General features: G+C 36.4%; 4 protein-coding genes across 5 annotated transcripts; 3 read left to right on the top strand and 1 right to left on the bottom strand.

Moving 5' to 3' along the window:
• Positions 1-2,203: 2,203 nt before the first annotated feature.
• On the top strand, positions 2,204-5,488 carry slc35d3 (solute carrier family 35 member D3). Its single transcript, XM_079583746.1, has 2 exons — positions 2,204-2,777; positions 3,620-5,488. The coding sequence occupies exons 1-2, from the start codon at positions 2,342-2,344 to the stop codon at positions 4,447-4,449; spliced, it is 1,266 nt and encodes a 421-aa protein (XP_079439872.1). The 5' UTR covers positions 2,204-2,341; the 3' UTR covers positions 4,450-5,488.
• Positions 5,489-8,757: 3,269 nt separating this feature from the next.
• On the top strand, positions 8,758-12,331 carry pbk (PDZ binding kinase). Of its 2 annotated transcripts, none has more exons than XM_079583476.1 (8): positions 8,758-8,906; positions 9,127-9,200; positions 9,378-9,471; positions 9,564-9,703; positions 9,787-9,956; positions 10,996-11,125; positions 11,215-11,400; positions 11,495-12,331. In XM_079583476.1, the coding sequence occupies exons 2-8, from the start codon at positions 9,131-9,133 to the stop codon at positions 11,728-11,730; spliced, it is 1,026 nt and encodes a 341-aa protein (XP_079439602.1). In that variant the 5' UTR covers positions 8,758-8,906; positions 9,127-9,130; the 3' UTR covers positions 11,731-12,331. The 2 variants fall into 2 exon arrangements, with proteins under 2 accessions (XP_079439602.1, XP_079439601.1); XM_079583475.1 differs by having other exon boundaries at positions 8,835-8,947.
• Positions 12,332-12,442: 111 nt separating this feature from the next.
• esco2 (establishment of sister chromatid cohesion N-acetyltransferase 2) lies at positions 12,443-16,860 on the bottom strand. Its single transcript, XM_079583474.1, has 12 exons — positions 16,708-16,860; positions 16,301-16,592; positions 15,737-15,791; positions 14,745-15,642; positions 14,563-14,641; positions 14,286-14,322; positions 13,934-14,072; positions 13,719-13,850; positions 13,543-13,632; positions 13,316-13,459; positions 13,046-13,230; positions 12,443-12,949 (listed from the first exon to the last, which is right to left on the bottom strand). Exons 3-12 carry the CDS (start codon positions 15,778-15,780, stop codon positions 12,817-12,819), a joined length of 1,881 nt encoding a protein of 626 aa, XP_079439600.1. The 5' UTR covers positions 15,781-15,791; positions 16,301-16,592; positions 16,708-16,860; the 3' UTR covers positions 12,443-12,816.
• On the top strand, positions 16,679-20,085 carry ccdc25 (coiled-coil domain containing 25). Its single transcript, XM_079583477.1, has 9 exons — positions 16,679-17,056; positions 17,300-17,347; positions 17,437-17,476; positions 17,567-17,618; positions 17,696-17,771; positions 17,843-17,946; positions 18,619-18,821; positions 19,233-19,278; positions 19,363-20,085. The coding sequence occupies exons 1-9, from the start codon at positions 16,951-16,953 to the stop codon at positions 19,390-19,392; spliced, it is 705 nt and encodes a 234-aa protein (XP_079439603.1). The 5' UTR covers positions 16,679-16,950; the 3' UTR covers positions 19,393-20,085.
• Positions 20,086-21,723: the final 1,638 nt, after the last annotated feature.

Below are 21,723 nucleotides of genomic sequence, written 5' to 3' on the forward strand. Positions count from 1 at the left end.
GTTTACCTTGAAAAGTGAGTGCCTTATTGTTGTCTAAAGCTCATTGGTAAATTATGTAGTACGTATTGTTGTTCCCTACCGGAATGTTTCCAGTTTGTTATATTAATAAATCAGTGCAATTCTTAATCATTCTCAATCTTCTGAGTCAAGTGATGAGCCTGGTTTGTTAAAAATCTAATTTATATTTGTATTATTGCCTCCAGCACTGTGTTCAGTTTAGATTGCAACAGACAAATACAGTAGGTGAATATTATATAAAAGTTTGAGACACAAAATAATTATTGTTTGTTTTATTTCACTTGGGGCAAAATATAGGAATAAAACTGCCAAATATACAAGCATTTAGAGGTATAACAGTAATATAGTGTTAAGAAAAAAAGTAATGTAGCGGTAACATGGTACCACAATGTTATCAACTAACACTATGGTAGCCTACTTTAGTATATACTGTTGTATTGAATGAGTTTCATTTTCATGTATAAATTTTGTAGCATTTTATCAAGTCTATTTTTTATAGAGCCTTTTAAAACTACACTACAGACCAAAGGACTATGTAAAGATACCGTTAATATATAAAAAGAAGACATCAAACATAATAATAAAAAAGCTCCAAATAGCAATAATTAAAATCCATAGAAAACAAGTTTTCATTTGAGATTTAAATATTTCAATGGAAAAAACGCATGTGATGTCAGGCATTCCACAACCTCGAGCTGAAAACAGAAAAAGCCCAATCTCCTTTATTCTTCAAGTGAGTTTTGGGCTTCAACAATAAAAGACAGTTTACTTTCAGAATATATATTAATATAATCCCAAGTTGTATAGTGGCTGTCAAGGATTTTCCGATGGCTTGTTGTTATCCATATGACCTTGAATCGCCAGAACTGATATGAAGCCTTTGAAATTGTAAACAGAAAGTTTTGAAGCTCAAACTGTGACTTTAGATATTGCTTCCATGTTCAGAGCTTAAGCTGGTGTGGCTAAAACAGAACATTTTAGACGCGCAATCTGTTCTCGTACAGCCAAACAACCTTTCTTGAACTTAATATAAAAGTTCTTTTTAACCCACTTAATTAAAGATTTAGTTCACTTAAAAATGAAAATTCACCCTCACCCTCATATCAAACGATAGAACTTTTTAAAATTTTAAGTTAAGAATGATAAGATTCTGTAATACACTCTCAGGAACGATTTGAAAACCCCGTCCTGAAAAATGTTTCGGGGCGTACTATTCCGGTTACCTTCCGGGGGGGTTGTTCCTAACCATAACCCACTGAAGTGCCTTGAAACGTACAGCATTACTCAATGTATTGACGTAATTTCCACTAAGACAGGGTGAGAGACATTGAACAGCTCCTCCCCTTTTTTAAATTAGCCAATGACTTTTCGTTTATATCAGAGCTTGGCCAGAGCTGTTGAGCTCGGTAAAGCCGCAGTTTCCTCTTAATCTCTAACCATATCGCTTTAAAATATAGCATTCTGTGCAGAATTCAAATGGGTCTGATACGTTTTAAGGTCTGTGCCGGCTCGCGCATATGATCCGCTTTGTGCTATCTTGTCTCTGCCCGCTAGCAGTTCGCGCGACACAAACGTGAAACCAGACTTCATTCACCCCAATGGAAATCATATTTACACTGTCTGAAATTGAATAGTTTCCTATCCCCTAGCCTATATAGTGCACCATGTGCCATTCACCATGTAGAAAATAGTACATTTGTGAACAAGTGACCATTTTTAGATGCAGCTTCAGCATCTATAGTGTAGTGGCGGGACACTTAAGATTCTAGAGAGAATTTGATTGAACAGAAAATCTGATGAAGTGCAGAGGGATGTCATCAAAATCGCTGATCCATATTGGCGGAAGTGAGAGACTGTAAGTTTTGAATCTTCTAAATACGAATTTGTGTCATTATTTTGGAGCACACTAGCTTATAGATAACAGCAAGGCTACATATTCACACTAAAAGTAGAAAAACTTCATTGTGTGATTTCATTGTGACTTTATTTAACACTTTAACATACACCTTATACGCATTGGTTTACAGGTCTAAATTGCCCACAGCTTGTATTGTTTACAACTGTAAACTACCTGGAAGGAGAAATAAAGTACATCAAAGTAAATGGATTGGCTGCAGTTGACTCCAATTCAATCATTGTACAGAGGAGACAGTCGGAGCTGCAGCGCGTGTCGCATTTATTCAGCAGCGCTCAGCACCAGCGCGCGTGTTGTGTGAATTACGCGCGAGCGAGAGGAGAGTGCACGTGAATATTCAGCAGTGAACTCAGAGCTCAGTGCGTAATACGGAGACGCCGGGAACCCCCAGTCTACGAAGGGGAAGACATGGAAGTTTGCAAAGGACGTTTGCTGGGCATTTCGGTGGCCGTTGCTCATGGATTCTTTTCGGGGTCGCTAAATATTTTGTTAAAATTCCTCATTACGACTTATAACTTCACGTATCTGACTTTAATCCAGTCTCTGACCAGCGGCACTGCGGCTCTCACATTAGAGGTGCTGAGGAGACTGGGCAAAATAGATATACCACCCTTCAGCCTCCAGTTAGTGAAAGTTTTTGCGAGTGTCTGTATTTTGTCAACTTTGCAGTCCACGCTAACCCTCTGGTCTCTCAAGGGACTGAGTTTACCCATGTATGTTGTGTTTAAGCGATGCCTGCCCTTGGTAACGTTAGGGATTGGAGTGTGTGTGCTGAAGAACGGGTTCCCGTCGCCTGGGGTGATAACAGCAGTTCTCATCACCACTGGAGGAGCAGCACTGGCTGGTAGGAATATTTTGGACATTTATAGATAATATATTAGTTCTTTATTTTTATTTTTTATATATATTAAACTTGTAATTACTATTAGTATTATTGCACATACCTTAAAGTCTTGGGTACAAAAAAAAGCATTTGAACATCACCGCTATTGCAAGGGGAAAATAGGAGAAATCATTTACCACTATAGGGGCATGTTGTCACACTATCTGGGGGAAAGTTTTTTCAACGTAACCTGTCATTAAACAGCTTAGTTGGGTTTCAGCAAAATGTTAACAATATTCATGAAACAGCAAAAATGTTGAAAATAAATATTGTAATTAATAATGCGTGTTAATAAAGTGGCCCAGCATGTAAAACAAACATGACCACAGAAATGTAACATTTATGGACAAACAAAATCCCTAATTTCCATTTGTTTACCAACAGCTAAATATTATATAGGCTAATGATTTTTTTTTTTTTTTTTTAATTTTAGGTTTGAGGATAAATATCTTAAAGACTATTCTAACTTAAGAAGGTTTTCTAGATATTTTTTTAGATTCATATAGATTTGCATGCATTTGTGTAATTGGTCCTCTGAATCAAAACCTACACAGCCAGTGTGACAACTTGCCCCCGTTTTATAACTGTCCCTCCATAAAGTCTAAAGATATAGAATCCAGTATAGAATTAAAAGCAACTACACCAATCTTGCCTAATTGCTGTCTTGTCCATAATATGAGATTCTATGCATGTGATGTCTGCATGAAATATTTCTCTCACACACGAGTTTCACTTTAATGACCATAAATCATGTATGGCGCAGTCTCTTTAACCTTGCACCCCGTCTCTCTGGTCTTGTGCAGGTGCTGGAGATCTAACAGGTGACCCTTTTGGCTACGTGACTGGAGTTTTAGCTGTGATTGTCCACGCCTCCTATTTGGTGCTCATCCAAAAAGTGAGTGCAGACAGTGATTATGGGCCACTCACAGCCCAGTACACCATTGCAGTGGTGGCTTCTCCTGTTCTCTTCATCTGTTCCCTTGTAAGCATGGATGCCATTGACATGTGGACATATGAAGGTTGGAAGAACCCGTATATCACAGGAATCTTCTGTACCTGCATCCTCATTGGCTGTGCGATGAACTTTACCACACTACACTGTACATATATCAACTCCGCCGTCACCACCAGTTTTGTGGGGGTGGTCAAGAGTATAGCGACTATCACCGTGGGCATGCTGGCCTTCACTGACGTGATGCCAACCAAACTGTTCGTGGCAGGCGTGGTAGTGAACACCGTCGGCTCAGTCACCTACTGTGCAGTGAAGTATCACGAAACCAGAAAGAAGCTGGCCTACCAGGATATGGATGAGTCAGCTGGAAATGTAGAACTTCCAGGAGAACCTTATGTGGAACCAGACAAGCCTGATGGAGATACGGAAACTGTTCCGAATGATCTGGAGAACGTTCCCAATGGCAGCCTGACGCCATCAGCCGATGGCAATGACCAGGGTCCCATTCGTGAGAATAAAGTGGCAGAGTCCATAGAATTAGAAAGGCCAGGGGTCCCATCAGAGGATCCTACGAGACAATCTCTGAGCGACAGTTATGTAGGGGTCTGGAGATCCATTCGCACCTTAAACATCTTTAAGAAAGACACTTTACTTGATAATATGGAGGTCCAAAGTCCTTGATGATTGGTTTTACGAAGTGCATGATAATAGTTGAAGTATTGTTGATGGTGTGAACAATGTTTGCCTTTTTCTCTCCTGGACATGATTTTATGAAAAACATTTATTTTTTATAAAAAAGGTATGGTCTGTTTGTATAGTAGAGGGAGTATAATCACATGACAGATGAGCCAATTTATTGACTTAAAATAAAAGATCCTTTTATTTTAGGATCAGTTTGAAATTACTATTGGAGAGAGAGAAAATATATATATATATATATCTTAATAGGGATAGTCCACCCAAAAATGAAAATTCTGTCATCATTTACTCGCCCTCATTCCATCATGTGTCTTTCTTTGTTCTGTGGAGCATAACAATATTTTGAAGAATGCTGGTAACCAAACAGTTTCCGTTCCTATTGACTTCCATTATATGGACAAAAAAAGTCAATTTATATTCAAACAAGTCAAATTATATGGACAATGGGAAGTCAATGGGAACCAAAACTGTTTGGTTACCAACATTCTTCAAAATATCTTCTTTTGTCTTCCGCAGAAGAAAGAAATGCCATGAAGAAAGGAATGACATGAGGGTAAATTATAGAATTGTATTTTTGTGTGTGGAGTATCCATCCCTTTAATTTAATTGGATTGCTTTTATTTTGAATGATTATTTATGTTCCTATGCACGTAGTGTCTGTGCCTGTTTAGTGTGTTTTGTCTAAGAATGCGATTCTTGAATAGGAGGCATTGAATTTTCCCATTTGCATGTAGTATGCGGAATTCATTTTAAATGATTTTACATCAAAATTATGTTCTTTGTGTATCATCTTTAAAAACATTCAAGCTCCCACAAACTGCTTTAGCTTTTATTAACAATTATTTAAAATCCTCTATAACTTCCATGCAACCATAGGAGACCAACCATCTTAACAAAACAATATAGAGTTGGAGATATTTTATCAGTGATTCAAAACTGGTCTCACAATCCAGAAATGGATTGCAAGTCTATTTTGACAATGGGACAAAAACAAATTTTTATCCAATAAAAAAAAAATCAACTATAATAATAACGCACAGTTAAGACACAGTTACGAAAGCAAAATGAATAGTGAAGGGAAAATGCGAGATAAAGCAATGTCAACATTGACTGGTTGTGTGACGTGCCTTCAATCTCAATAACCATTATCACAATTATGCAAGGTAAAAAAAAAAATATGATCAGTCCTAAACAAATACAGATTCTCTTGCAGCAAGGACACATAAGGTTTGAGCCGTCCATCGTGTGTTTCATGATTGTATGTCGAGAATATGAAATCAAGAGACAAGAAAAAGACAAAGCCTTTTGGGGATCTGATCACATTCAGAACAAATAATCAAAATATAGTTCAGTGTTTGCAACATTTATGTTTACTTTTGATACTGTGTTGAGTTGCCACTTGTTGTTCAATCTTAAAATGTGAGTAGCCTACTGACACCAGCTGAGAACCACTCCATGATATTGAAGTCAATATCTATCGATCTTGTGTTAGCTGACTTCACTAAATGTAATGTTGTATGCATTTGAGTGGGTTCCTATCAGCAAAAGCAGACCACCATCACCACCGGTTCTTTGGGGACTGACTACTGAAAATGCAAAAGATAGAATGAAATATATATTTCTAAATATAGAAGCCCATTTCTTTATGCAACACAGTGAACATGTCTCTTTGGTGTACTTGCTAAAACAAGAGTACATCGGTTGCTTTCACAGTCAGCGCTTTACGGTGGGATAATATATCCAAAGGTGCCTTTCAGAAGCAATTTTATTTTGGTTTGCTAGTATTCTTTATTTTCAGTCAGAGAAACATCTCCTTCCCAATCCCAGCTCACAGGGAACATTCTCAGCAATTTGGCTAAAGGTTGGTAAATGTTTTCCTAAAGTTGAACAAACGTTCTTCCAGTAACGTTAATAGATTGTGCATTCAAAGTTATCTTTAATAATGTTCTCAAAACATTAGCACAAAAACAATATATATATATTATACACTGTACTTGAAAAAATTAAGGCAACTTTTTGTACAATCAACTTGGATGTTTAAGTTATTTCAACTTAAATTACATTAAACAGACTTTTAAAAAATGGTTAAATCTTGTATAAGTTGTAAAAAAAATGCAATGTAAAAACATGTTGTCACAACTTATTGATCATATAATTATTTACAGTGTATACATTTTCCTGAAACATATTAGTTGGAAGTTCATGTAAAGTTTTAATGTCACTATTGTTTCAGATAACATTAAAAAAGAACATGTTTGCAAAATGATAAAAATGGAATGTTCCCTTAATGTTTTCATAACCAAGAATTGAAAAAATAAAAATTAAAAACTGGCTGTTTGCAAAAGCAATAGTTTACACGTTTTCTCAAATTGTTAATAAATAAATGTAAACCTTGAATGAAGTAAACTTCAGGCCTCTCAGAACAGTATTATCTGTTGTTACACTAGAGCACACTCATGTTAAACTCTCCGTGGCTTTCTTCCATTTAAAATCATCTTTGCCTGACAATGAACAAGTGAAAACAAATAAACTTCCCATGAGTACCAGGTGCTTTTGTTATCATTTTTCGGTTATAATAGATAGCACAGCATGGAGTATTATCTTCTTCATTTTGCTCAAGGCATATTACGAAAAGACAATTTGCCAGACAATATAGCACAAACCCTCAGAGCCATACGTATAAAAAGTTAATGTCATGCTTGAAGCCTTTAGATGTGCTTTGTGGTGTTGTACTGATCACATTTCATACTTTTCATGAAGCATTTGTTTGGTTTTATGTTCCCATTCTTAATATGATTTATGGCCAGTGAGTTTAATTTAAAATGCAATGGTCAAATAGATATGTCCAGGACAGATTGTTCTTTAGATGAATGGCAACAGCTGATTTCCTCACCAAACATGCAACATCACAATAATATAAAGTGCAGGACATCTGTATTTTTTACGTATATGTTTTGTTTTGAACAGGAATTTGGGTCATTGCTGTTTTAATGGATCATGCTTCTCCTCTGATCTTTTTTTTTCTCTCTTTAATCAGCACATAAAAATCTTGAATGTAAAAGTGATTTGCATATCTTGACCTAATCAGGCTGTACATTTCTTTGCCTTCAAGTGGGTTTTATTATCTCTCTTCTCTGCCCTGAGTATTGAATACAAAAGCTTGAAAAATGGAACTCTGCAGTGAAACACAAAAATAAAATAAAAGCATGTTTGTTCAATGGGCCACTTGGTTATCTAGACTTGGCTTTGGCATATCAGAACATGAAATATTGTTTGCACAATTGCAATGGTTCACCTAAAAATGAAAATTCTGTCATTTTTTATACCCCCGAGTTGATCCAAACCTGTATGCTGAACACAAAAGAATATATTTTAAAGAATGTATGTAACCATAGCGGGACCCCCATTGACGTTTTTCCATACGGGAAGTCAATGGGGTCCATCAACCGTTTGTTTATCCATATTTTTCAAAATATCTTCTTTTGTGTTCAGTAGAAGAAAGAAATTCATACAGGTTTGAAACAACATGAAGGTGAGTAAATGATGACATGATTTTAATTTTTGGGTGAACTAAACCTAAGCATGCATGCATATTGCCATCTAGTGGACAAAGGTGAGTCCATTGCATCTGTTTACATAATAATGGTGTTGCAGTTTTATGATACAAAATAAGCTGTTGTGTAGCACTTAAAAAACAGGCTAATCATTAATAAATATGCTTAAGAGACCAGTTTATTCACAAATGTATAAAAATATATATTATTTTTGTAACTATTTCAGTTAATCTACATTAAATGCGCGCATTTTTTCTACTTTTTACACCAAAAGAAATTGCACGAAACCCTTCCCAAATAAAAGGCGTCTTGTTGTTTAAAAATATTAATGAAACTAATAATAGTATAGAATTAATATTTAAACAACACTGACCTTTCTTTTTAATCTTATTTAGATTTTTTTTAGTAGGCCTGTTTTTTATTAGGTTTAATTTATTGTTCTTTCAGATTTAGTTCAGTTGTAGTTTTTTTCAGTTATTAATTTTTAAGTAGGCTACTTAAACTTAATCTCATTTTAAAAAATCATCTAGTATTTATATTTTATTTCAACTTTATTTTGATTTACAAAAATGTTTTAATAGTTTTAGTTTTGTTTAACAATAAATAATGCAAATGATATCCAGCGAAACCTATATGTAATTCTAATGGGATATGGGAATAATAATTATTATAAATTATGCAATATATCATTATATATATATTTATCTATAAATCTATTATGAAATAATGGTATAACAGTGTTCTAAAGTGATTAACAAATGTTGAGTAACACTGGAGAATAAAATTAGGGAAAGGATCTGAAAAAACGAAACGAAAACCCACGCAATCAGTTTTGTCCCTCTACGGACACTGTTGCTTGCTATACGTTTGACGTCAACCAAACCGGTGAATTTTGAAATACGGGCGCGTTTTTCAGCATCTCTATTGTAATGAAAAAGAAATGTTTTACATTATCTATATATTATATTACGAATTGTGGTTTGATTTTTAGTGTTTAATTGGTTGTGTATAGCGTGATTAAACTTGTGTCTAACGTTTGTCGTACGGATTGTGGTACGTTACTGTAAACAAAAATATGATATATTTTTTTATTCTTTAATTTTAGACAAATGGAGGCCAACAAAGAATTACCTGGTGCCTTTAAAACGCCTTGCAAGCCTGCAAAAGTGAAAAGTCCAGGTAGAGTAGTATTTAAACGTCTGATACTATATTCACGCTACATCTAACGTTATTTAAGTTATTTTTACACGTTATATTGGCTTTCTCGTCATCGAGATGTTTTTGATCCAAATGTTGTCGTTGGTTAAGTAACGTGAAGTTAGTCAATAATCTCTTCAATGTGTTGTTTGTTCTCAGTCGGTGCCTGTGGAACCCCGGTCACCATTCCTGCCTCTCCCTTCATGAAGAAGCTCGGCTGCGGGACTGGAGTCAATGTCTATCTCATGAACAGGTTCATACATAATATTTGATGCATATTTGTACTACCTACTCCATGTTAATGTAATGGTCAAGTTTAAACATATATGCCAACATTAACATCAGGATGGGCAAGCAGTCTCATTCACCATGGGCCATTAAGAAGATCAACAGCAAGTGTGAAAAAAGTCAAATGAATGTTTATCAGAAGCGTCTGACAGAGGAGGCAAAGATCCTAAAAGACCTGCACCACCCCAATATTGTTGGCAAGTATTTCTTTAAAATATTACAGGCAAAGGTAAATACAAGGATTATAAGCCAAAAACATTTTTTAAATTTTTTTTTTAAGGCTTCAGAGCTTTTGCTACAGCAAAGGACGGCTCTAAGTGTTTAGCGATGGAGTACGGTGGAGAGCAGTCTCTGAATGATCTCATTGAGAAAAGAAGTGAAGAGGGTCTTCAGGCATTTCCAGTGGCCACTATTGAAAAAGTGGCTCTTCACGTGGCACGTGGTTTACAGGTGTGGTTGTGAGTCATTTGTAAACCCAGTATTGTTACACCCAGTACGATAACTATAAACTAAGGCTGTCGATGTTTTTAAGGCCTTTTTGCACCAAGGACGATTACTATTTAACAAAAAACTAAAGATATAGTTGTGAAAATCGTTCTAAATGTAAAACAATAGCAGAGCCCGCACCACACCACAACTATAACGATAACGGCACAGAGGAACGATATTGTTGGAATCATTTTCACACCAATTTTTTCCAGCTGATGAGTATGGTAGCTTTATTCTGCCATGGAATAAAAAATACAAAAGCTAATTGTGACTTTTTATCTCACAACTTTTTTCCCCCTCAGAATTGTGAGGTATAAACTCACAATTGCGAGTTATAAAGTTGAAATTCTGAAAAATAAAGTCGCAATTGTGAGGGAAAAGGAGAAGTCAGCTCACAATTCTGACATTTTCCTGCAATTGCGTGTTTATTTCTCAGAATTTTTAGTTTATATGTTGCAATTCAGACTTTTTCTCAAAATTGCAAGTCTATATCTTGCTATTCAGACTTTGTTTCTCAGAATTGTGTCATATCTCGCAGTTCTGAGGGAAAACATTTTGAATTGCGAGATTGTAAAGTCACAATTACCTTTTATTTTTTATTCAGTGGCGGAATCAAGCATCCATAGAATTCATCCTGATTTTAGAGCCAGACGATATAACTGCAGCACATGCTTATAATACACAATGATATTGTGCGTACGTGTAGACACTAATATTGTTATCGTTATACGGTAATTATCGTTATTGGTGTAAACTGGTTTTAACATTGATCATTTGGAAAAAATCATTTTGAAAGTGTATCCATTCCAATGATATCGTTCCTCTTTGTCATTATTGTTGTAGTTGTGGTGTGGACTATTTTACATGTAGAAAGATTTTTATAACTAACTACGTATGTTATAATTATCGTCCTTGTGTGAACAGACCTTTCCTACTTTTTCCATAATCAAATGTAATTATGATGTAATCCCAAGCTCCTACAACTGTTGTTTTTCTTCAGTACCTGCATAATGAGAAAAGGCTTTTGCATGGAGACATGAAGTCATGCAATGTTGTCATCAAGGGCGACTTTGAAAGCATCAAAATCTGTGATGTTGGTGTGTCACTGCCACTGGATGAAAACATGCAGGGTATGAAAAGATTTATTTTCCTTCATTTGTTCATCTTTTTTGTAAGATCCACTATGTTAAAGTATAATTTCAAACCTATCTTTCCTCAGTGAGCGATCCAAAGGCCCATTACATTGGGACGGAGCCGTGGAACCCTAAGGAAGCCTTGGAGGATGGGATTATCACAGACAAAGCCGATATCTTTGCATATGGACTCACGCTGTGGGAGATGATGACACTTTCTGTTCCTCACCTGGAGTTGCTGGACACTGAGGGTGATGATGATAATGATGATGGTAAAGTTACTGTAATCAAATCCATGTGCTATTTGTCATATCCTATAGCGAGTAGATTTAGCACTTTTCAAATCATCTATTGTCTTTTTCTTAGATGACTCCTTCGATGAGGATGGTTTTGATGAAGATGCGTATTATGAGAGGCTGGGAACTCGACCGGCTTTGGACGCAGCCACTCTTGGAGGGTCTTACCAGAGGATGGTGGAGCTCTTCTGTCTCTGTACTGAGGAAAACCCTCGTAAAAGACCCTCTGCAGCTCACATTGTTCAGGTGCTGGAATCCAACAACCAGCTTTGTGACAAAAACAGTGAGGTCATTATAATTGATTAAATCCATTCCCATCAATGTAAAATATATTGGTATGTTATGTTTACTGGTTGGGTCTGGTTTCTGCTCTGCTTTTCTGTCTATAATTTTACTTTACTTTGTGAGCGGTTTCTTTGTCACATTGTAAATATTTTTCTGTTAAGAATTGTCATGTTACGTTTGTACTCTATTGACGTTCAGACATTTTCTAGATACTGTAGTTACAGTGCAATTTGGATTAAAGTGTCTATTTGAACTATGGTCTTTGTGTATAAAATCAGCACACCTGATTCATTACTTGATGGAAATTAAGTTCTTACTGACAAAATACTTAGAAATTTTATTTTACAGTGTGTGTACTTAAGAAAGTACTGGTTAAAAGGTAAATACATGAGGTAAGGTATCAAGAGTAGGTTCATGGTTAGTACCTTGTAATTTACTACAAGTACATATATACATGTGGAACTAAAATAAAGTTCTTGATTTGTTTTTTGTTTTAACAATTTAAGTTTGAAACCTCTGCTCATTCTAAAGCATTTAGCTAATCCTTGTAGAATGAATGCAAGTTTTTATGGGCAGATTGAAAAACTATTAGAAAATATATTTTTAAATGTCATCGCACCACAAAACTAAAATGAACTAGAAGGCAAAAGGGTAATTACAAACTGAAAACTTAAATAGTGATCAGTCACCTAAGCGGTATAACTGCTTGATTCACAACAAGTTCAAGACAAAATATATGAACAACACCATTTATTTTAAAAAAATATGTACAAAGCAAGGAGTAGTTCAACTGAACGTTTTTTGCTCATTTTACCATCAACTTAAAAGGAATTATGACAGCCTAATTTTCCAAACAAGAACCTTTAGGACCTGCTAGCTTACAATAATCAGCCAGTATTTGTGCTGAAGTACACTTGCCTTAAATATGAACTCAGCATTAAAGACAAAACATCAGTCTCTAAAACAGTAAAATTAGATGTTTATCATATTACACTGAACTTCACTTGAACATAACCTTTTTTTTTTTATCCATTAAAAACTCTGAAAAAACGTACAAAAGCATTAACAAATGCAGTCGAACTAAAACCTAGTGTAGTTGTTTTTCCTTTAACTGATGAAGTTGTACACCAGAAATGTTGGTGTCTGGCAGTATTTTGAAGCAAACAGCTTCCCCTCAGGTGTTGGGTCAGAAAAGGCGATTTCCTCTTTGGTCAGATGGCTCCCGTACATGAAAGAATTCCTGAAGCAGTAAGAAACAGTTTTATACACAAAGTAATTTATGCTAACTCCCACAATAAGATCTTTCATCTTTTTAATGCACTGCAAATGTTGGTACCTGACAGTGTCCAGAAGGCGAGTGGCGATGCCCTTCCTCCTCATCAGACTGAAGACCCAGACGCGACTGACGCCACAGAGGGCTTTTTCCGGCACGGTAGAGCAGCACCAGGCTCTGTGGCGCTCCATGAAATCCTCCTTGTTCATGTCTTTGTGTTTCTCTGGCTGCTCCAGCACACGAAAGGCCTGGAAAACATTGGGTTCAGTAAGATCAGTTTTTACTTTAGTTCATCACTGCCATTCTGAAGTCTTCAGGTAGACAAAGGCTCACCTGTCTAATATTCTCAGCCACCAGACATCCCACAACCATCCGGTCACCGTTAATGAACAGGTAGGTTTTAGCCGAGCTCGGGCTACTGAGTGTGATCTGCTGAAAGCCCAGTTCACTGTCTGCAATCCGTCTCACGTCATCTGCCTGGAACAAAGCAGCACAGGTTAGAAAATCCTGATTTAGCTCGGCAGAAGAAGCGTTTAAACTCTAACCAACTACCAGCATACCTTTTTTGTGGCATACTTTGGATCCTCGGGAAGTACAAGAATAATCTTTCCATCCCAGAACTCTGCCACAACCCTCTCCTTTTTCCAACCCTAAAACATACAAATTGATGTGAAACTGCAACATTTTTGTAGCAGAATCGGTAAACCGCATTGATGACAACATCGTGACGGCTCACCACAAACTTAATGGTGTCCAAGAAGCGCTGATGGAACTGCGTGTGCTGGAAGTTGTCCTCAGGACTATCTGTACTGTACAGCATCCCACAGGACCCGCATGAAGTAGCGCCAAACTGCTTTTGACCAGCATCCTAAAGAGCAGGCACATTAACCATTACCAAGAGGTGAAGAACCACCCGTTTATTTCCATCCAACAACTGCACCTTCTACTCACAATGATGAGCTGATTATCCGTTTGCTTCTTCATCTCTCTTCTCAAAGCACTCCTCTCTTTGGCCTTAAAAGCAGGAGTGCCAGTCAGTGCAGGAGTGCTGCTGTTCAGTGGTGGTGACAAAATCCCTTTTTTCTGAGATCTGAGACCAAGAAAGAGCAACTAATAAAGCTCAAACTAAACGCATTCAATCAAAGGTTTACAGACTTTACATAGTCATGAAATTAAATATGAAGGAAAGAATATAAGTTATTATATCACACTAGTTCTATGGAGCTATACATTTGAACATGTATTGTATTCAATATTTTCCCACAACTGCATTAGGGGGGAAATTAGTATATGATGGACTTACCTTTTAGCGCCAAAGATGGGATATACAGATGACTCTTCTGAACAGAGAGAAATAATAATAAATCCTCTTTAAAAAAATATCAGATATTATTGAGACAGACAGATAATTTGTAATGTTAATTTACCTTAATTGATACAATTATCCACAAAACTAGATTTTTTATTACTTATTTAATATTAAATTATTTTCTAATTAGAAAGTATTTTTGATCATATATATATATATAGTAGACAGATAGATTATACATTATATTATACATATAATTTGTGGATGTTACCATCATCATCATGAGAGCTGTTGTGTTCTGATGGAATGTCACTCACATCAAACACCGAGTCAGTTTTTGCGGGTGAGTCCTGGAAAACATTTTCAGTTTGACAGTTTCAACAGATGATGAAAGCTTTTAGTTATTTGCTATATAATAAGTTAATAGCAGATAATTCAATAGTTCAATCTTACCTGGCCACCAGCTTCAAAGGATTCGTTTGGGCTTACGGATCTCCTCAAAATCACCTTTAAATCTTTGGTAATCCCATGCAAATCAGCCAGGACCTGAGGAGACATATTCTTGGGACTTAACGGCACTTGTGTTGGCTCGCTGCTCTCAGCATCGTCATCATTGGTAGCTTTAATTGTGTTGTCCACTCCCGGGTGTTTTTTTAAGAAGACGGCGCGGCGGACTGGTGAACGCTCTCCTGGCGCTGACGTCACTTCCTTCTTCTTCGTGGGTTTCTGAGAGTTGGGTTTCTCGTAAGTTGAGGGCTGTTTAGGCTTGGAGTTCTGAGCAGACTTCTTGTACAATGAATTGGCTTTTTTTCCGGTGCTGAAGAAAGCTGCTCCCACAACAAGCTTGGGTTTACCTTTGGATTTCATAGAGCTAAATGAAATGGGGGGAAGCGTGACCTTTGACGACTGATCCGTTTGTGCGTCAGAGGGACTTTTCCCTTTGGGTTTAGCGGTAAAGTAACCTTTCAGGTTAGACTGTGGACCAGTGGCGCTGCTTTTCTTCTGAACCCTCCTCACTGGTTTTTTAACAGGATTCGCAGCAGTTGAAGGGGGGTGTGATGGCTCTTTGCTAGGGGCTGACGGTGGGGACTTGGTTTCCTTCAACAGTTTCCGTTCAAGAGGTGTGAGATACAAGGGCTTCTGCTTGCTGTAGAAAGATTTAGCTCCTAATACTGTTTTGCGAGGCGAGATCCGTTTTGGAGGAGATTCTAGTGAAGAGGTCCTCTGCATCTTCTTGGGTGTACTGAGAATTTTTTGGGGTGATGCCAGCGAGATGGGAATGTTCTCTTTTTGTCGAGTTGTCCTTCTTGGAGAACTTCTCTGGCTTATTATTTGTTTCTTAGATGGGTTACTGTGGAGGGTTACAAAGGGAAAAATGGTTCGCAATCGGAGTCAGAGCAAAGAACATTTCGCGATCTAATATCTAACAAAATGACATCACATACCTTTCAGCATCAGGAGAGGCATGTTTTCTTTTTCGGGATAACATCTTCAAATCACCTGAAATGAGAAGACAGGGAATCAGAGCATGACATTGATTTCTAACAATTCTATAGGACGCCACTGTTTGAATTTCTGGAATATTCTTATATTTCTGCAATATTGTTTTTTTCTAGCCATTATATCACATTGAGATTATCTCAAGTAACGTTAGTAACATGAGCAAATTTAGTACACAATATTTTAGTACACAAACACTCAATTGCGTCAGTAGACAGTGAGAATATTGTGTCATTAAATTGAGAGATATAAAAGAATCAAACTGAATATTTTCCTGTCAAACGTATTGCTAATATGATACAGGACTTACATATATATGTAGTTTGGCCCAGGGTATGGAGCATACAGCATATACAACGTCACATCTCACTTGTTTTTACCGCAATTATTTTCTAGGCGCCAAGTGACAACAAGCAAAATCTCCCTAAAAATACATGCTGAATATGATCATCATCACAAATTCCATTTAAATACTGACACGATAACAATATCTGTAGTTGATGACTTACCAGGTAAAATAAATCCGCTTCTGTTTTTTAGATTTGTGTGAAAACACTGGGACAAAATAATCGCGGCAAAACTCTCCCCCTCACCCGCGATCTGCTTTGAACACCGCGCCAGAGTCAATTGTGGCGCACACGGAAACGGAAAAACGTGTGTTGCATGACAACATCCGGCTAGTAATGGGAAGTCGGATTCATCTTTGCGAATCGGTTGATTTGAACGGTTTGTTTTAAAGAACCGGTACTGTCGGACAATACGTTCAAGTTCCCTTCAGTTTTGTGCTGCCACTCGGTTATTCTAAAAAATAAAGTAAAATAGAATTTAAAAAAAATGTGCATCTACATCACACACAAAATACATTTATATCAATCTGCAAAAGTTTTTATTATTGTTATTTATTATTTTAAATCACCTCTGGCTCTGATTCGTGTCTGTGTTGATAAAACTATCTGAATTCGGAACCGCATACTATTCTCTCTTGCTACTTTTACCACATATTTGTGGCAGAAATATTATGCAGTTGCTTGCGACGATGCAGAGGCACATGGTTCAACCAATTCGTTGAAAAGATCCGATTCAAACGAACAATTATTTCACGAATTGGGAATCGCTACTTCATTGCAGCGATGCTTGGTTCCTGTTGTGGTCGGAATGGATGGTAGTACACATCACATGTGTCTCTGATGTGCTCACTGTTTTGTTGAACACATTTCAAAGGTTGTGTCTTTGCGGAAAGATGGTGTTTTACTTTAAAAGCGACGGTGAGTAGTGAATTGTGTGCCCAGACAAGACCCTGTTTATGTTGTCAACAAAGACAGCATGAATACGAAATAATGATAATGCTTAAAAATAAATGCTACAATATAGAGCATACAACAAAAAGACTGCAATATATGTAGCTTGACATGGTGAGATGATATTGTTGGCGGTTCAGTGTGTCTTCAGCTTTATAGCAAGAATAAACAGTGCTTTTTAAAAGTTGTAAAAAATGCTATCTTTTACAGTTGTCTCACCGCCCTATACCATCTACATGGGCAAAGATAAATACGAAAGTAAGTGCTTGTTTTATCATAGATAATACTTTTTTTAAGCATTCTGTGCTTGTCAGACCGTTAATAGTTGTTTTTGTTTTTTTCAACAGATGAAGATCTGATAAAGTATGGATGGCCTGAAGATATTTGGTGAGAACATTTATTTGCTGCTTGACACCACGAATGAAGTATTATTTTTCTTCTAGTTTTGATCTGCAATGAATGTTCCTGTGATTCCAGGTTCCATGTGGACAAGCTTTCGTCGGCTCATGTATATCTAAGAATGCCAAAGGTATTTTGAGAAGTGAAATTTTAGCGTACAGATGCATTTATAATATTTCTGTGTTGACAACTGTTAATTGATTAAAGGGTGTACCGATAGAAGACTTACCAAAAGAAGTCCTGATTGACTGTGCCCAGCTGGTCAAAAACAACAGTATTCAAGGTACTGTTTTTTTACAAGAAACAGCAAAACTTTGTTTTGAAGGTGTGATCTCAACTGTATTTTTTTTACAGGATGCAAAATGAACAATATTAATATTGTCTACACATCATGGGGGAATCTGAAAAAAACAGCAGACATGGATGTCGGTCAGATAGGCTTCCATCGGCAGAAGGAGGTATGATGAGAGATGCTTCTTTGATAATAAGCACTATGATTTTGTGCACACTGCAACCTATTCTTGTATTTGTACAATTGAAACTCTAAGAAAGTATAAGAAAACCCTGGACCACAAAACCAGTCACATGGGTAATTTTTTTTTAAATTGAGATTTATATATATAATCTGAAAGCTGAATAAATAAACTTTCCATTGATGTATGGTTTATTAGGATATGACAATATTTGGCCGGGATGCAACTATTTGACAATCTGGAATCTTAAGCTGCAAAAAAATTTAAACATTGAGAAAATTGCCTTTAAAGTTGTCCATTTATGTTCGCGATTGTGCTGAATTATAATTAATGTTATATATTTACGGTAGAAAATGTACAAAATATCTTCATGGAAAGTGATCTTTACTTAACATCCTGGTGATTTTTGGCATAAAAGAAAAATCTATAATTTTGACCCATACAATGTATTATTGGCTATTGCCTCAAATATAGCCGTGCTAAATGTGACTGGTTTTGTGATCCAGGGTCACATGTCCAAAAAAAAAAAAACGTACTGCTTGTCTGAACAGGCCATTATATGATTTTGAAGTGTTTATGAATTATTATTGTACTATGAAATCTCGTAAATTATTGGAAATTCTGTATAAATATTCAACTGCACTTCGATATCAACAGGTGAAAATTGTGACGGTAGAAAAGAAAATCAACGAAATTGTCAACAGACTAGAGAAGACGAAAGAGGAGCGCTATCCTGACCTGGCCGCTGAGAAGGAGTCTCGGGACAGAGAGGAAAGAAATGAGAAGAAGGCTCAAATACAAGATCAGAAGAAGAAAGAGAAGGAGGAAATAAAAAATAAAAAAGAGATGGAAGAATTAAGGTGCTGCATATTGTTTATCAATCGTATTAACATGATATTAAGATCTCAACACAATTTTATTTGTGTTTTTTGGTAAAAAAAAAAAAAAATACACTGGCATCCAAAGGTTTGAGACCACTTGCAAAATGCTTTTTATATTATTATTTAATTACAAATTATATTTTTCAGCAAAACGATTTGAGTATTTTTTTTTATCTCTTATTTTGTTCTTATTTTTTTTATCAACTTTTTTTACTTCAGTTACAGCAGCGTTTTCCCAATATGTTCTGAGACTTATGCACTCCACGTATATACACAAATTGAAATGTTGAAAAGAAAATAACATTTAATAATCAGTCCCTTTGAGAGCTGTTATTTACAGGTACAGGCATTCATTTTGTGAACTTGCATGTAACATCTACTTTCCTGCAGGAATTATTCTGCACTCATGAAGAGTGACAACATGACCACAAACGAGGTAATACGTCCTTGGAGTTTAATATACATTGCTGATCATTGACATAAATTCTGTTGTGACTTAAAATTATCATTTTCTCTGCAGGATGGCAATGATTCAGATGACTTCATGTAAAATAAATAAATGGATCTGCGATAAAGAAGAACCACCATCTTCCCCCCCACAGTATCTTCAAGTTTGTGAAAGGACGTCATAGCAGGCTTCAGAAATAAGCAATCCAAAGGAATCATTACTTGTGCCAATAAAGCACAATTCCAAGAGCGCTCTAGATCATCTTGCTTCGTCATTCCTTTGGAAATTAAATGCAATATGTAAAGTATGTAAAAACAAAAACTCTTTAAATGATAAAAGAGTAGATGGCTCATTGAAACAAAAAGAATTTGAGAATATCTGCTGATTCTGTACTTCAAACAGTTTTTTTGTTGATGTTTTTGAACGAATTAAACGATATTCACAATGGAGATATGTTAATGGCTGTGTGTACACTAAAACCTAGAGTTTGTTGTGCTTATAAATGATGCCTTTCTGGAATGATGGCATTGAGCGACAAGCTCTTGAACGTTTCCTTTTTTGATGTTCTGAAATGAAATAAAAATCTTTGACATTCTCAGTTCATTTCTGTTTGTATGTATATATACACACATACACACTTTTTTATCTTGAATATTCAGGTCTATGGATGGCCTGGATGTATGCGGAATTGCATTAAAATGTGTTAAATTATTTAAAATATAAAATCAGTTTACTGTGTTTTACTTTGTTTAGGTTTTCTTTTCAGTAGTATATTTTGCTTTCAAGTCAAATTGGTAATTATTCGATTTGAGGAGAAATACGTTGCTTTAGGTTACTTTATTGTCACTGGGAAAAGGCGAAAACATCCACTAGATGGCAGCATTTCACCGCATAATTTGAAAACGACTAGATACAGTTGTATAAAGAAATACACCGAATATTAGATTATTATTATTATTTTTTAAGTATTGGTTTGTTTAAGGCAATTTCCACAATTGGACAAAAACAGGTTCTGAAGCTCTTTAAAAATCAACTATATCAACAATATATATCCTGAGAATGGCAATAGGCAAGCCATTTTGACTTTTAATCATTCGATATGAACTATTGATATCAACAATTTAATTTTCACTAGTTAAAATTATAATTCTTGATATCAGGAATTATATTTTACAAGTAACAATGGCAATTTTTGATATCAGGAATTATATTTCCACTAGAAACAATGCTAATTCTTGATATCATCAACATTTACATTTTCACGAGTTAAAATGCTAATTCTTGATATCTGTAACTGTATTTTCACTAGTGAAATGTCATAATAGGCTGCCATTCAATTTCAAATTCAATGGTTGATATCAATAATTAATTTCTTCCAATTTCACATCAGAAGTACAATTCTTACTAGTAAAAACCTTTATTTTTGATATCAAGAATTAAATGGGCTGTATGCACAGCTGATAAACAAACTGGATTAATCAGTTTGGCAGACAGGAAACAAAGGAGCTGGCTAAAGTTCAGGAAGTAGTGCAGCTGTGCATAAAGCCCATTGTCCATACTATGGCAAGCCGTTTGAACTTTTATTAATTTCCAGGATATTAATTCTTGATATCAACAATTCAATTTTTACATACATACTTGCACTAGTAAAGTCATTTGCAAATGTGTCCGCTGCAGCTCGGTATAAGCAACAATTGAAGATATTTTTTAGCTTCATTGCAAGGCAAGTTTATTTATTTACCAAATTTCATACACAATGGTAATTAAGTGCTTTACATAAAAATGAGAATTTTTTTTACAAGGTATTAAAAAAGTAAGACCTAGAAATAAAATAATTTAAATTAGAATTGATTCGCAGGAGATAAAAAACGAATTAAATGGGGTGCACATAATTCTATTATGGGGTGCACGGACACCGGCACGGACACTGGCACAGACACCACCGTCTCCGGCACAGACACCATCGTTTCCAGCACGGACACCAACGTCTCCAGAACGGACACCGGCACAGACACCACCGTCTCCGGCACAAACACCAATGTCTCCGGCACGGACACTGGCACAGACACCACCGTCTCCGGCACAGACACCATCGTTTCCGGCACGGACAACATCGTTTACGGCACGGACAACATCGTTTACGGCACGGACAACATCGTTTACGGCACGGACAACATCGTTTACGGCACGGACAACATCGTTTACGGCACGGACACCAACGTCTCCGGAACGGACACCGGCACAGACACCGGCACAGACACCACCGTCTCCGGCACAAACACCAATGTCTCCGGCACGGACACTGGCACAGACACCACCGTCTCCGGCACAGACACCATCGTTTCCGGCACGGACAACATCGTTTACGGCACGGACAACATCGTTTACGGCACGGACAACATCGTTTACGGCACGGACAACATCGTTTACGGC

The sequence above is a fragment of the Phoxinus phoxinus genome (assembly GCF_949152265.1).
Source record: "Phoxinus phoxinus genome assembly, chromosome: 16".
Taxonomy (NCBI): domain Eukaryota; kingdom Metazoa; phylum Chordata; class Actinopteri; order Cypriniformes; family Leuciscidae; genus Phoxinus; species Phoxinus phoxinus.

What these genes read in the sequence shown, in the direction of transcription:
- slc35d3 (XM_079583746.1), top strand. Translation starts at nt 2,342, where the DNA reads ATGGAAGTTTGCAAAGGACGTTTGCTGGGCATTTCGGTGGCCGTTGCT. An exon ending in TGGAGGAGCAGCACTGGCTG is followed by an intron (nt 2,778 to 3,619) that starts GTAGGAATATTT and finishes GGTCTTGTGCAG; the next exon opens with GTGCTGGAGATCTAACAGGT.
- ccdc25 (XM_079583477.1), top strand. Translation starts at nt 16,951, where the DNA reads ATGGTAGTACACATCACATGTGTCTCTGATGTGCTCACTGTTTTGTTG. An exon ending in GTTTTACTTTAAAAGCGACG is followed by an intron (nt 17,057 to 17,299) that starts GTGAGTAGTGAA and finishes TATCTTTTACAG; the next exon opens with TTGTCTCACCGCCCTATACC. An exon ending in TATATCTAAGAATGCCAAAG is followed by an intron (nt 17,619 to 17,695) that starts GTATTTTGAGAA and finishes AATTGATTAAAG; the next exon opens with GGTGTACCGATAGAAGACTT.
- esco2 (XM_079583474.1), bottom strand. Translation starts at nt 15,780, where the DNA reads ATGTTATCCCGAAAAAGAAAACATGCCTCTCCTGATGCTGAAAG. An exon ending in CGGATAATCAGCTCATCATT is followed by an intron (nt 13,851 to 13,933) that starts GTGAGTAGAAGG and finishes CCTGCTCTTTAG; the next exon opens with GATGCTGGTCAAAAGCAGTT. An exon ending in TGGCTGAGAATATTAGACAG is followed by an intron (nt 13,231 to 13,315) that starts GTGAGCCTTTGT and finishes AATGTTTTCCAG; the next exon opens with GCCTTTCGTGTGCTGGAGCA.
- pbk (XM_079583476.1), top strand. Translation starts at nt 9,131, where the DNA reads ATGGAGGCCAACAAAGAATTACCTGGTGCCTTTAAAACGCCTTGCAAG. An exon ending in TGCAAAAGTGAAAAGTCCAG is followed by an intron (nt 9,201 to 9,377) that starts GTAGAGTAGTAT and finishes GTTTGTTCTCAG; the next exon opens with TCGGTGCCTGTGGAACCCCG. An exon ending in AATGTCTATCTCATGAACAG is followed by an intron (nt 9,472 to 9,563) that starts GTTCATACATAA and finishes CATTAACATCAG; the next exon opens with GATGGGCAAGCAGTCTCATT.